The 15,320-nt window shown below is 40.8% G+C and overlaps 1 protein-coding gene across 1 annotated transcript in view; it reads left to right on the top strand.

Annotated features, from left to right (window-relative positions):
* erbb2 (erb-b2 receptor tyrosine kinase 2) overlaps positions 1-15,320 on the top strand; it is a 56,931-nt gene that overhangs the window by 14,749 nt on the left and 26,862 nt on the right. The window contains exons 2-5 of the mRNA XM_034193387.1: positions 13,673-13,824; positions 14,662-14,842; positions 15,021-15,161; positions 15,253-15,318. Of these exons, the coding sequence (XP_034049278.1) occupies positions 13,673-13,824; positions 14,662-14,842; positions 15,021-15,161; positions 15,253-15,318 (540 nt within the window). The remainder of the gene's footprint in view (positions 1-13,672; positions 13,825-14,661; positions 14,843-15,020; positions 15,162-15,252; positions 15,319-15,320) is intronic.

Raw genomic sequence — 15,320 nt, 5'->3', positions numbered from 1 at the left:
CCTATTTGCTGTGTAGCTGTACATTCTGACGCTGCTGAAACTTAATGCTGCAGAGCCAGTGGAAATGGAAGCATTGCCTTGAGTGGGATCTTAACAGCTCCGTACACATATCACAGATACAACGGACCGGAGACGAAATGCAAACGTACTTCATGCTGTGCAATTTCTTCTCACCGCCCTGAGCATTGAAATATACTTTTCAGTGTTGCATGCTGTGATGCATTGTATGCACATTTGTGATTGTGGTTTCGTACAAGACAACATACATGTTTGGAGGCTACACGTCAGTGCTACTGTGCAGATCCTGTTCTGTTTGTCTGCTGAGCAATACCTGTTTGGTCTTTGGCCAATATAGTGAAGGGGGTTGGGGGGGTGGGGTGGGGGGGGGGGGGCAGTGTGTGTTTGGAGAAATTTGTAATTTAGGCACGTTAGAGTGAGCTTTGCATTCAAAACGGGGGTGACGTGCTAAATCTGTGAGCTAATAAAGTAATGGAGAAAGTCCTGTTGGATCAGCTTGTTGTGTTTGTGTTGAGCTTTGAGGGGATCTAATCCATCAGAGGAGAGCTGAGGCCAGAGGCTGTGCTGTGTCATACTGTAGGCTTTACAGCCACGATTCAGTCCAACTCCTGCAAGAACACTGCTGCCATCGTGTTTGTGTCACGGTGTAAACACACACACTCCCTGTGCTAACTGGCACTCTGCCATATACAGGTGTGGCTTTGAGAAGACTTACAGTTTTCAGAACCCGTGCAACACACAGGTACAAGTCAGCCAGGCTACGATTAGTACATGCTGTACCTATTAGAATTTGGCAATGCTGCAAACAAATGTTACTCTGATTATCCCCCGCTGGGATTATGTCATGGGGATTTCTGTCCGTCCATCCATCTGTCTGTCTGTCCGTCCCAAAAAGGGTATAAGCATTCTGAAATTAATTCCTCTCACATTTTTAGGAGGAATTACATGAAACTTGGTACAAATCCTTGTTGTAGGTTGGTAATATGCATATTACCGTATGGTTCGAGTTGGATCCACTTTACCAGAGTTATGGCCCTTGATTAACAAATCTAGACTCCATCAGTGTCATGAGTGGGTGTTTGCACTCTGAAATCAGCTCCTCTCACATATTTAGTAGGAATTTTGGTAATACCCAACATTGACACATTTTGGCAGAGTTATGGCCCTTGATTAACAACCCTAGGCACTACCAGCTTCATGAGTTGGTGTTTGCATTCTGAAATCTCCTGTCACATACCTTGAAATGTTACCAGAAGGTAGCAATCACTTGTACCAAAGCAGCATTTGCCAGTGGGGGATATTGTGCTCTCAGAGCACTCTTGTTTTTAAGATGCCAAAGTCTGACCAGTTTGTGTGTGTGTGTGTGTGTGTGTGTGTGTGTGTGTGTGTGTGTGTGTGTGTGTGTGTGTGTGTGTGTGTGTGTGTGTGTGTGTGTGTGTGTGTGTTTTAAATTGGTTGTGAATTGAACTTAGAGGACAGTATGTCTCTAAAACTTCTATGCATTTATTTAGTTATCTGTGGTGGTGTGCACTCTGATGCAGTGGATTTGAGTTATGGTCAAAAACATGCAGGTTTCATTCATTAAGAGGCAACATATGAGGTCTGTGAGAAAAGAAACAGACCTTTTTATTTTTTTCAAAAATTATATGGATTTGAATCATGTGCGATTACATCAGACAAGCTTGAACCCTCGTGCGCATGCATGAGTTTTTTCACGCCTGTCCGTTGCGTCATTTGCCTGTGGGCAGGCTTTGAGTGAGCACTGGTCCACCCCCTTCGTCTGATTTTTATTGTCAGGGAAATGTCAGAGAGACTGGCGCTTTGCTTTATCAAAATTTTTTCAGAAACTGTGAGTCATATCCGAGTGGACACCATTCGAGAAATTCAGATGGTTTTCTGTGAAAATTTTAAGGGCTGATGAGAGATTATGGAGTGTTACTGTCGATTTAAGGACTGCCCACGGAGCTGGACGGCACGCGGCGCCCCGAGCTGCTGTCGTCAGCCTGTTTCGAGCTGAAAACTTCCAAATTTAAGCCTCTGTTGACCCAGGACGTCGTGAGAGAACAGAGAAGTTTCAGAAGAGGTCGGGATCAGCAGTTTATCCGGACATTCCACTGTTAAAGGAGATTTTGTAATGAAAGACATGCGGACGGATTCGCGCGTCGGCACCCAGCCGCTCATGGCGCGGCACCACAGCAAAACACCTCCGTTGGAAGGCTTACAGGACAAGTTTGAACATGCCCAGCTGTTAAACAATTTCTCGATTACTCACTCGACTGAAAGCCATCGAAAGCCGCCTAAATCTTACGAATGGTTATCAACACGGAGGCGTTTTCATGTGGCGCCGCGCGATGAGCGGCTGCATCCCGACGCGCGAATCCGTCCGCACGTCTTTCATTACAGAATCTCCTTTAACGGTGGAATGTCCGGATAAACTGCTGATCCCGACCTCTTCTGAAACTTCTCTCTTCTCTCACGACGTCCTGGGTCAACAGAGGCTTAAATTTGGAAGCTTTCAGCTCGAAACAGGTTGACGACGGCGGCTCGGGGCGCGGTGCGCCGTCCGGCTCCGTGGGCAGTCCTTAAAGCGACAGTAACATTTCCATAATCTCTCATCAGTCCTTAAAATTTTCACCAAAAACCATCTGAATTTCTCGAATGGTGTCCACTCGGATCTGCCTCACAGTTTCTGAAAAAATTTTGATAAAGCAAAGCCCCAGTCTCTCTGCCATTTCCCTGACAATAAAAATCCGTCGAGGGGGGTGGACCAGTGCTCACTCAAAGCCTGCCCACAGGCGAATGACGCAACCGACAGGCGTGAAAAAACTCACGCATGCGCACGAGGGTTCAAGGTTGGCTGACGTAATCGCACGTGATTCAAATCCATATAGTTTTTTTTTTTTTAAATAAAAAGGTCCGTTTCTTTTCTCACAGACCTCGTATTTTTGTGCCATGATTGGACCCATACCAACAGTTGTGCTGCATTCTTGTTGTGTACAAAATAGAACTATTAACTGGATCAGTTAGTCCAGATGACAGGATTCCTTATATGGAATACAGTGGTCTCTCGTTTATCGTGGGAGTTACGTTCTAAAAATAGCCCGCAATAGGTGAATTCCGCGAAGTAGTCAGCGTTATTTTTTTACAATTATTATAGATGTTTTAAGGCTGTAAAACCCCTCTCACTTTTCTCTCCTGTGTAAACACTGTCCAAGTTCAAACCTTAGTAGAAAAATAAGTCCAGTATTATAGAATGAAACCAAAGATCAAAACCTGTTTTCAGGCCCAAACATTTGTTTGAGAAATAAAAATAGAACGTTTTCCAATAAATAATTATGATGGCTTTTAGAACTAACAAATTTAATTTTAACGATCAACCTACGAGGTTGGACACATAAGAAATTATTAATAGTAACTGACCAGTATTTCACAGTTCCTCTGATCGCGCCTCTTCGTCGTGGCGCTCTTTTTTTCTTCTGAGCGAGAAGATTCTTATAAACAGACACACACAGAACACAATGCGCGTGCTTTTTCTTCGCTGCTGGAGCGCTCTGCATCAAAACAGCAAGTGTAGTCTCTGGACCTGTTGCCAGATTTTGGCTGCAACTAAGCACAGCAGACAGTTAAAAAAAAAAAAAAGAAGCATGCAAAATTGCACTAAAAAAAATCCGCGAAACAGCGAGGCCGCGAAAGGTGAACCGCAGTGTAGCGAGCGACCACTGTATTGAGTTCATCTGACATCACACTGCCCCAGTTGCTGCATCTTAAATATTATGAGTAATTTTATATATTGTATATTATGAGATTTTTACACTTTTATATGTTTAACAGGTCTGTGGCTGTGTTAATTAACAATAGTTAAGACTTAAATAAATAAGGCAGTGCAGAAGGTCAGCTGGTTCATTTTAACATTTCCATGATTACTATGTGTTGTTGTCAAAATTACTTGATAATGAGTTTTGCCTGCATGCATGTAACTGGTGTGTGACAAAAATAAATATGCATGTGGTGGCTAAGTTGTTAGTGCACTTGGTTTCAGTGCAAAAGGTTCCCGGTCAAACCCCACCTCTTGTTATGTGTCGACGCGGATTGAGGAGCAAATCTGCGTCAGACAGAACCCAGCGCTAAAAATAACCAGAAAGCGGTTCCAACAACAAAAACAATTTATTTTTCACCTGTGCCTAAATAAAATGTACAAAACCAAAACCAACGTCCTTCTGGAGGAGTGACTGCTGGCACGCTCTCCAGCGCCCGCAAGGAGAGAAGTCCGGCGCTCCTGGACCTACTACCACCAGACAAACACCCCCCAGGTGGACACGACAAACTGACTCTCTTTAATGTGTGCTGACAGCATGTGTCCTCACCCTTCCTTGCTTCACGGCTCGATGTGTCAAACCCAGGTGCGGTCCTCAGCGTCTCACAAACGGACATCACAAGGTAGAGTTCCCAGCAGTTCTGCTTGAATCACACATGCCTTAAAAGCAGAACGTCATCCAATTATCTGCTTCAGCTGAAAGTCTTCAAGGTTGCATGTGAGCACCAGTCACAGGTGCTTCACATGATGTTGATGAGGGTGAGGATTCTTCAGCCAGCACCTTCTCCACAGACAAATCAGTTTCCATGCCACCTGAAGAGCAAAGAAAAGAAAAGAACACCAAAACATCCAGCCACACCCCCCAACACACAACACCTCTGCCACATTTCTCCATGTAATGTGGAGTTGCGTCAGGAAGGGCGTCCGGCATAAAACTTGTGCCAAGTCAACATGCAGATCCACCTCAAATTTGCTGTGACGACCCCGAGTAAAAACAAGGGAGCAGCCAAAGGGGCTTACTCTTACTTTTACAGGTAACACAGAGGAAATCGCTTCTCAGGAGGAAAGCGATACTGACAGCTTGTAGCAAAAGTACTACTTTTTTTTTTTTTTTTGCTGCTGCTGCTGCTGCACAGGATTTATTTGCACATGCACCAGTTCACCAATTATGTGCATGCTTGTTGAAATACCTCAAGTATTTTTTAGGTGTTTTGACTCACCAGTATATTAGGGGGAGCTGTTTGGGTGGGGGCAGCACAACAGTGCTGATCAGACCTGCACCAGAATTGACGGTATTGCACAATTCATATTGTGGCACACTGTTACACAGGGTGATGACTATTACACAGGTGTACCACCCACCCCTAGATCAGCAAAAGTCAAGAAGGTTTGGTTAAAATCACACTAGTTTTGAACACGTTGAAAATTTTGTGGCCGTATTGGCGACCTTGAGCTTTGTGCGGGGCAGGGGCAAGACTATGCAGACTCAAAGAAACTCAATGTCCGGTGTCCACATTGACCATAGAAAACAGCTGTTCTGAAATATGAGGTTTGAGGATGGAGTGTAATTTTTAAGTAAAAACTTTGGGAGCTCAGAAACAAAAGTATATTATTCTTTTGGAAGAAGTAGCTCTTTTCTCCAATTAGTTTTACCACCCAGTGTACATTGAGGAAACTACATGTTACTTTTTAACAAAATTCATTAGAATTCCAGTTCCTTGTCATGTCAATTCCAAAGTGCTGAGTATGCTCACTGTGACTGCCAAATTGTTCTTGGTGCACGTTTACTGGCATGGATTTAATTTTTAACAGAGATATTAAAAAAGTGTATGTGTCAGAAGGAGAAGATTACTGAGTAGAAATAAGATTGATGGATAATCGTGTAGATAATCAAAATGTTCAACCGCTAAAGAAGTTCATGACTAGTGGAAGTTTCCGCAGCCATGTTTCATGGTACGGTGTGCATGAGTTATTTCTTGCCCGCACTAACATGTTCAGCTCTGTGTGTGTGTGTTTTATTATTTCATTCAGTCATGTTTCGACTGACTTGTTGGACAGTTAGCTGAGGTATCGTTCAACTGTGACCTGGTTGTTCTTTGTTCCTTTTTATACTGACCCCACTGGATAAATGGATACAACGGTGTCATTAATGGCACATGCTGAAATGCACATTCCATTGAAATGACCCTTTGCAGAATTCCAAAACTTTCTCTGGAGAGACTCACTGACCCTGAACTAAATTGAAAGGGGGAAGGGTTTCTTGAAGGTGAAGTTATAAACTGCTTTACTTACGGTCCTGGTAATATGAGTGAATGTAAAAGCAGTGAGGATGGATATTTGCATGTCAGTGGGCATATTGTATGCAAACCATTTTACACATTGTTTTTTAGTAGTGTAGTGATTGTGAATCCATGATCTGTACGAACCCTCGGATTAGTTCCAAAGTTTACCCATGAGTGTAAAATACAGATTTAGTGTGATGGTAAATTGCTTTTAAAGTAATAATTGCTTAAGAGCCATAGTCTGTAACTGTGAAATGGTTTATAGAAGGGGGTGATATATCATGTTTCAGTAGGCCACTGAAGTGTTTTTAGCGGAAGATATATTGTCCAAACAGATAAAAATTACTTTTTTTTTTTTTTTTTTAATCCTAAGATCCCTTCGGACGGAAAATCGAAATATGCATAAACGAGCAAGGCTTATTCAGGGTACAGGCCCTGGGAGGGTCCGAAATGTAGCCCAAAATGCCAAAAAGCTGTGACTTGAAGCGCCACCTATAGGCGGTGCCCTCAGTTAGCCTTGAAAAATATAACACTAAATGGGAGAATTCCATCCATACATTCATATACCATAAGATCAGTGAGGCTTACTGAGGGCGCACAAAGATATTCAAAGGTCAAAATCCACATTCTGACTATGTCACTGTTTTGACCCCTTTAATCCCTACCCTAAAAAAGGGCCGTAATTTTCCGTCCGAAGGGATCTTTGGATTAAAAAACATAATTTTTATCCTTTTGGACAGTACATCTTCCCCCCAAAAAACTTCAGTGGCCTACTGAAACCTGATATATGACCCCCTTCTATAAACCATTCCACAGTTACAGACTATGGCTCTTAAAGTAATAACTGCTTAATCTCAATGCAGTGATGCAGCTTCTGCCACCATGCTTTTGGCATGAGGCAGCCTGGTGCAGGCTTGATGCACGTTGAGAGCCAAGCTCGGAAAGGATTACTCCAAAATATCAGGAGGTGAGGATAGGTTGTACAACTCCCCTTCCTTATGCCATTCTGAGCCATCATGTGTGGGGCCAAAGTGGCTGGGAATCCTGGAGTGCTGGAGTGATGAAAACAAAAAGAACGTTTCCTGATTTTTGCAAAGTGGTGGAAAAGCAAAGTTATGTTTGTCTCCTCCCTTTTTTGCTGATCTAAAAAACGATCGAGTCCATGACTAAAAATCACAGTCCAATCCGAACCATGAATTTTGTGATCCATTACCATTCCTTTTAAATGGTAAATGTAAAAATTTGTAAATATAAAATGGCCTCACCGGAATGTTTTCTGTGTTGAATTCACTTATATTGAATTTAATCTGCAAGAAATAGTACATTTTCAAATTGGTCATACATGTCTACTTTTGTACCTAAAATATGTTTTTAATTTTTCAGTTTTTGCACGTAATTTTCTCAAGACATGCACTGATGGATTTTTGCCCATATTCAGTATGCCGATATTTTAAAACATATTTTGGCCAAGACAGATGTTGAAACTCATCCGTAAACATTGTTTTGAGCACCTTCTGTTTTATTTTGATTGGATGCAGAACTCAGTGAAAATACCACACTTATCTGTAAATTAATAAACCAACTGTTATTTTAGGCATTGTGTCTGTAATGACAAATTACATTTTTTTTTAAACATAAAAATGACTACATTATTTATTATTTTCCCTGCCTTTTTAATTACACACAAATTCATGTAAAATTACAATAGTTAGAAGTAATTCTCTATTACTCAAATTTTCATACAAAAAACAGATCAGATCTATGCTCAAGTTTTCAATAAGCGTTTTGGCAAACTAGCTGAAATTTCACTTTTTTCTTTTAAGAAAATTCTTCTGTGTTCCACTCCACCACTAAGATGTTAGCTGGTGATGCAACAGACAAAAATTACACTATGCAGAGTTTATTAGATCACAACAACAGAAGCCTGTAACTCCTCCAGTGTTGCCAGAGGTGTCCTGTTGGCTTCCTTCCTTCTTATATGGCAACTTAGCTTTTGACAATGGCCGATTTCAGGCAGATTTCCCTACAGGACCTTACTGTTTGTATTTCTTAATGATTGATATAAATGAAGTTCATAACGTATTCAGGGACTTGGAAAAGTGTGTGTGTGTGTGTGTGTGTGTGTGTGTGTGTGTGTGTGTGTGTGTGTGTGTGTGTGTGTGTGTGTGTGTGTGTGTGTGTGTGTGTGTGTGTGTGTGTGTGTGTGTGTGTGTGTGTGTGTGTGTGTGTCAAAGTGGTAATTTGTATTTATAAAAATCCTTAATCTAATTGCTTATGGAATTGGAATGACCCAGATAAAAAAAGGAACAAGATGGAGTATTTAGGAGTGGAAGGATGGGTAGCTAATAACAAATACCCAGATCCACACACACTGCGTTGCTGAGAGACTTTTGGAGTGCAAACAATCAGGAAATAAAAGGACAGGAAGCTGAGAACTGGCTTTAAATGGAAAATCAGCTTTCTCCATTTTCCTGATCCCCACATTTGGAAGTGTCTGTGTTTGTGTGTCAGAGTTTCTCATTTTAGATGTTCTGTCCTATTAAAAAAAATGATTGAAATGATGGCGAATCAAAGCACAACTCCTGTTTTGGCATTACTTTTAAAGCCATTTTCCATGATGACATCACTGAATCAGTCAGTGATTATACGTAAGTCCTTTGATTTGTTATTTGACACAGTCTGGTGTGTTTATATATTTGGCAATTCTGCTATTAATCATTAAGTTATTTATTGAGAAAATGTACATAGTAGCTAGCTGTTGAATTGTAATGTCAGAGTTGTTTCCCATTTTGTAGCCTAATTTTGTTGTGTTCTACTTTGCTGTGCAGCAGCTGTAATGTAGGTCAGTTTGTGGGTGCCCACTTATCACCAGAAAGCTTTCCATATGGCAGGAACACATACTTGATAAAAGTTTCGACTTGACCACTTATCTCCTGGACTTTGATGAACCTCATTTTATAGTTTGGCCCATAGGTATTTGGACAGTGGCATAATTATCGTAGTTTTGCCTCCGTACACCTGTGATTATGAAAAAAAAAAAGATATGGAGCCTCAGCTACTATGACTTTGTTTTTTCGTGCGTGTGGCTGTGGATTATTTTGATTTGTTCATCTGTCTGTGTGAACAAAATAAAAATGCATTCTTTGTGATTTGGTGATGGCATAATGTCTGGTTCATAAAGTTACATAGATTTCCCCTCTGCCTTTGAAATCATAATAATATAAGCATATTGCTAGATTTTCCTTTCACTTTATGATCCATTACCTGTCTTTAAGATGCAAATTAAGGGTCTGCTTTTCAGGTGAAATGTAACTGTGTCATAAGCACTTATGACTGACTTTGACCTTTCAAGGTTACACAAAGTCAGAGGTCATGCGAACAATAGAAAGGTGATATGACTTCACATTAGTGTTAGTGTTTAATAGTACCCATTGGTGTATGTTTAACCAGCTCTTCAAAATAGCTATTCGAAATATCCAATGCATCTGTCTATCCATCCATCCGTCCATCCATCCATCCATCCATCCATCCATCCATCCATCCATCCATCCATCCATCCATCCATCCATCCATCCATCCATCCATCCATCCATCCAATAAGCATTGGTCTGAAGATTTGACCTTGGCCTAGGACCTTGACATTTTACCCATTTTTTTTTTCTAAATTAAATCACTTTGTCCTTGGTTTACCCCACAATCGTGCCTGCTGATGTAATTCATTCATATTAACTTTCTGGGGTCCGAGGGCATTTTTTGGACAGTTTACTCGCCTGGCATAAATGTTTTATTATTGCTGTTAACAGCTCTCCCTGCATCCCACAATCAAGTTTTATGTCTCTTTTTTTTCAGGACAACCTGTGCTTTCAGAATATATATGTTTTTGTTATGTTTTATAAGTGTAATAAAGGTTTACAATCAAAAATAAGCAAGGAAAAAATAAAGCGAAAAATAATTTTCCACACACATTTATTCAAAACACACAGCAAACTATAATAAACAACTGTTTTAACACTTTATAAAGGTAATTTGAGGTCTTGTGTGAAAGTCTGTACAAGAAAAAGGTTCAAACAATAAACACAAATGCACATTTTGAACAATATATACAAAATGGTCTATGCGTTTTGTTGTCCATTGATATGGTAAACAGTGCTTTACGCAGAGAAAGCAACAGAGTTATCCACTAACATTCACATGCAAACTAGTGGAGCAATCTTGATAGTTACACACTCTTTGTTTGAGCACATGAGATTGTCATCAAAGGCTCTCCGTCTGCTCCTGCTTTCACTGATCGCTGTGCGTAATGGCGCAGGGCGCACTGAGTATGCACTAATAGTATGTACTCATTGGAGCACACAGGGGGCTATTCAAACGGGCCAACTAGTAACATATCACTCCTGAAAATGATCTTTGGCTTTTCACGTGAGGTAAATCTACCCTACGATTGGATTTTGGAAAACCATGTGACGGTGAACCAGTTCCGATTGGACACTCACATTGCGGACGTCATCACACAGCTTCTATGAGGAGTACAAAGATGGCCGATGGCTGGCTCGAAAGTCCGTGGCGTTAACCTTTCAGCAAAAAAAAAAAGTAAGTTTCTATCTCATATCATTCAAAAGTTATTTATAATTTAATAAAGCTTGGTCTTAGCCGTCGTATACGATGGCGTCGACCCCAAGAGTTAAGATCTGTTCTGCATGTTTTTGACTTCTCTAGCGTACCTTAATACTCTCTGAACATATGTTTCCTTTTTGTTTTGGCATTTCCAGTGTACCCTTGTTGAGTGAATTCCATGGAATACGCCACTGTTTTGGGTTTTTTGGGACAACAATGGTATGAATTGCTGCTTGTCACTGCTGGTTGTTGCTCTGAAGAGGTTCATGAAACATCTCCCTCATGGTTCCCGGTTGTAGATCAGCTAAGGCTAAAAATGTAACTTGGGAGTCCCCCCCCCCTTTTTCTTTTCTGCGGGAGCTGCAGTGGAAACACATTGAACCTTTTACATTCTGGCCCCATTCAACAAGTTTCCGTCATGCTGGTGCAGCACTGTGCTGTGAAAATATTCCTTGATTGGCTCATTTTTCAAAACACAGGTGCTGTGCTGCGTCCAGAAAATTATACTACTAAGGTTCTGGGTTGACGAAAATAAATCTTTGTCAGTCTGAGCTCTTTAAAAGCAGAACTGATGGGGGTTAAATAAAACACTGGCCTTCGTGTGGCTTCAGGCAGGAAAGTGGACTGGACTATTGAAGACCTTGGAGAGGAGCCAGAGGAAGTAATTTGGGACTGTCCGCTCAATGTGACAGCCTGCTGAAGTATGGCAGCTATGTGTGTGCGAATGCTAACCCGTGAATTGTAAGGCTGTATGAAATGCTGTGACCCACTGTGGGGAATCTCTGTTCGTCATCACCAGTGAAAAAATAGACTTTATACGGGCAGGTGGGCTGTCCATATGGTTTGTATTTCAAAGTCTACATGTTTAGGGCCTCTTCTAAAACTTTCACAATTTAAAGCCTGGCGCTCAGTTGGAATGATCTCACACAATGTCTTCAGCCTGCAGATTTAAATATGAAGCCCTCTGTCTTTTTTCGGTGGTCATTGGATGCACGCGTTATTCATCATACTGATGAAGAAAAAAAATTGGGTGGCTGATCTTAGATCCCATAATGTCGTTGGTCCATATATTTGAAAAATTATAATTGTTTTCTTCTGTTTGCATAATATACCAGAGATTCAGCCTATTAATGATGTTAGAGACTATGGTTGAGCCATGATCCATATGTATCGTCCCCCACAGTTCACCACACACATGAACTAGCAATGGGCGATAGAAGCGATATGCGATATAAACGATACAAAATTGGAAACAATAGAGATTTTAATTCTATTGCATTATCGCAGTAATGCATGCTGGATTCTGGCTGCCATTAATTGCTATAGAAAAAGAAGATGATGCATGTTGATGACAAAATCTACTCGCAACCCGCGGAAGTTAGAGCCACGAGCTGCAACCGGCTGTAACGCATAATCGTCATTTTGATTAAACATGGCTGAAAGTGAAACGGAGGAGCGGGTGAAAAAGACCTCTGTTATGTAGAGTGTGTGGGGCAAAAGTTCCAACTATGAAAGGCCTTTCTAGAAATAAGCTGCTGATAAAGTGCTTTCGTTGGCTACCCACATTAAATAATGCACCTCTTCTTCTCTTCTACGAGAGGTAACACAACTAAATGGTGGAGAAACCGAAACTTTTTGAACAACTGAATGAAGCAACTGTGTTGAAATGATTGCTGGCCAATCTTCAACACAGCATAGCACTTACATCGAACAATAAAGGGCAAGGTGTCATGAAACAGTAAGGCACTGTTGTGTATGTTTAATAGTAAAGGTTCTATGTGACTATATATATATATTTTTTTTTGGTTACAGACATTAATGATATACTTGTGTTATAATGTGATGTTGCCATCATAAAATACTGTAAGAAATGGATATAAATTGGGAAATGCTTGTGCAACTAGGGACTGTTATGAAACTAGTTGTACAGAATGAAGGGGATTTGGGGGCATCAAAGGTTTTTATTTAAAAACAAGATCATTTCAGTGGTGTTTGAGTCTGTTCCTCTTCTTTCTTACTACCTCTCTAGTTTTGGAGAAGACCCTCTCACATGGCACCGAAGTTGCTGGCATGTGGAGATAGATTTTGTCCAGCTTGTAAAGAGTTGGATAAACAGCAGTTTGGATTTCCTTAGGATCTATGTAACCTGTTATGAAATAGTTCTATTCTAATTGTATATCGTGATATATATATATATATATATATATATATATATATATATATATATATATATATATATATATATCGCAACAGGCTGCAGTGTATATCGCAATATGGATTTTAGGCCAAATCATTCATTCCTAACATGAACCACAGATTAATTATTAATTTAATCATTTTACACCTTGATTTTATTCAGGACCATGGGTAAAAGTTCTTCGCTTTCAGTGTTCTTTAAGAAATGGACAGAAAAGTTATATTCGTCTCCCTTAAGATCCATGAATATAAATCATGATCCAGTCTGAACCATGACTGACACTGATTCATGCTTTTGTTTAATCTAAAATTGATCAGTGTATGGTCTTGTTTTCTGGTTTTTCCACACACTAATGTTAAGGGATTTTCAATTGGATCAGAAGAGGAGGAAATTTGACCACATTGCTACTATTTTAGCATCATTTCTTTGAAATAATTGACCACTGGGTCTGATTCAGTTGTCTTTTAAGTCCAGACGAAAGACGTGTCTATTGTGTCTGATTTATGCGGTAATATATGAATTTGATGTCACTGTCTTGTATGTATATTTGCATGGAGAAGTCATCCATTAAGGGTGATTTGGACTCGTCAAACTTTGCAATTGTGTGCAGTTAAGTTAATTAACTGTGACCTTTACCCTCGAAATTATTTGCATTGTCAATAAAATGGCTGTGACTATATAAAGTACAGTTTTATTGGTGTTTTACGCTGTGGTTAAATTAGAAACACTGTTTGTTGTGTGTTCCAGTGTGTCTGGGTACAGACATGAAGTTCACCCTGCCCTCCAGCCAGGAGAATCATTATGAGACATTGAGGCTGCTTTACTCTGGATGCCAGGTTGTCCATGGCAACCTGGAAATTACACACCTCCACGGACAGCCTGACCTCTCCTTCTTACAGGTACACGGAGAGTGTGTGTGTGTGTGTGTGTGATAACATGCATTTATCAGTCGTCAATGTGTTCAAAAGGCACATAGCAGTTGTTACGTGATGCAGAATTAGAACATAAACATTTAGAAGTTACAGTGTGTAGGATTTAGGGGTGTTTATTAGCAGAAAAGGAATATAGCGTTCATAACCATCTGTTCATTTGTGTATCATTCAATTCCATGTCTTCTCATAAGTTTAGATTGAGCCCTTCATATTTACATGGGAATGTGCCTCCTCAGTGAGGCCACCATGTCATACGAGCATTTTAATACTGTAGCCCAAAAGGGATATACTTATTCTGCCTTTAACATTTTACAGTGCGGAAGAAAATTGAAGGGGAAAAAAAAGAGGAATCAGTGGTTGCTCCCTTACACACTGTCTACTGGTTGCTAGCGCAGGCTAACACATTTGCAAACCCTCATTTTTGTGAACTTGAGGATCACACATATTGATTATGACAAAAAGACAAAGGGAGCATGAATCCTTGTCACCAAAGAAGTGAAAACATGAAACGAAACAAAATCTTGACTGTATAATCCAATATGCGACCTCACCACTAGATGACACTATATCCTAGACACTGTAGCTTTAAATGTGGCAGTGGTGGTGTTTATTTTATGTTCTTGTCGATCCACAGTAGATCCTGAACCAGCTAGTCACAACAAACAAGGCAGACAAACCTTCCGAAACATGACGCAAAGCGAGACACATTCAGAATTAAATATTAGTTCAACTTTCTCTTTGATGTTGAATTTGTTTTAGTCCATTTCCACAACCGAAATCTATTTTCAATCTCTTCTTCTCCAGGGGATTGTTGAGGTACAAGGCTATGTGCTTGTAGCACACGTGTCAGTGAGTGTGGTGCCTTTGGACAACCTTCGAATCATCCGAGGCAGCCAGCTGTACAACTCCAGCTACGCTCTGGCTGTACTGCATAACACCCGTGGGGGAAATGGTCTCAGGACGCTGCGCCTCCGTAGCCTCACAGGTGGACTTTGCTGTTTTTAACCAAACCGAACATAGCTTGACTTAGGCTGTTGTGGGGAATTATTTAAGTTGGAGATGTGTTATCAGCTTCTCAGACTTCTGTTGTTGGAGGAAGTGTGTCCGCCGTCTGGTGCAGCAGCACATTGATGCACATCTCTTTGGTTGTGTCTCCACTGCAGAGATCTTGTTGGGTGGGGTGTATATCTGGGGGAATCCTCAGCTGTGCTTTCCGGACCCGCAGGGTATCGTTTGGAGGGACACCTTAGACAAACAGAACACACACGCCAGTCAGCTTCAGCTGCAGCCCCGGGCACGTACATGTGAGCGGCTGTTCGATTGAAATATTGGCAAATTTTGAAAAAATTATGTCTGTGTTTATTTGTTTGTTTTGATAGATTTCTTCTGCTACAGGTCCAAATTGTTCCTCTGTATGTGGAAATAGCTGTTGGGGAGAAACGGCACAGGACTGCCAAAGCTGT

The sequence above is a fragment of the Thalassophryne amazonica genome, chromosome 18 (genome assembly GCF_902500255.1).
Source record: "Thalassophryne amazonica chromosome 18, fThaAma1.1, whole genome shotgun sequence".
Classification (NCBI taxonomy): Eukaryota; Metazoa; Chordata; class Actinopteri; order Batrachoidiformes; family Batrachoididae; genus Thalassophryne; species Thalassophryne amazonica.
This window is presented reverse-complemented; position numbering and strand designations above follow the sequence as displayed.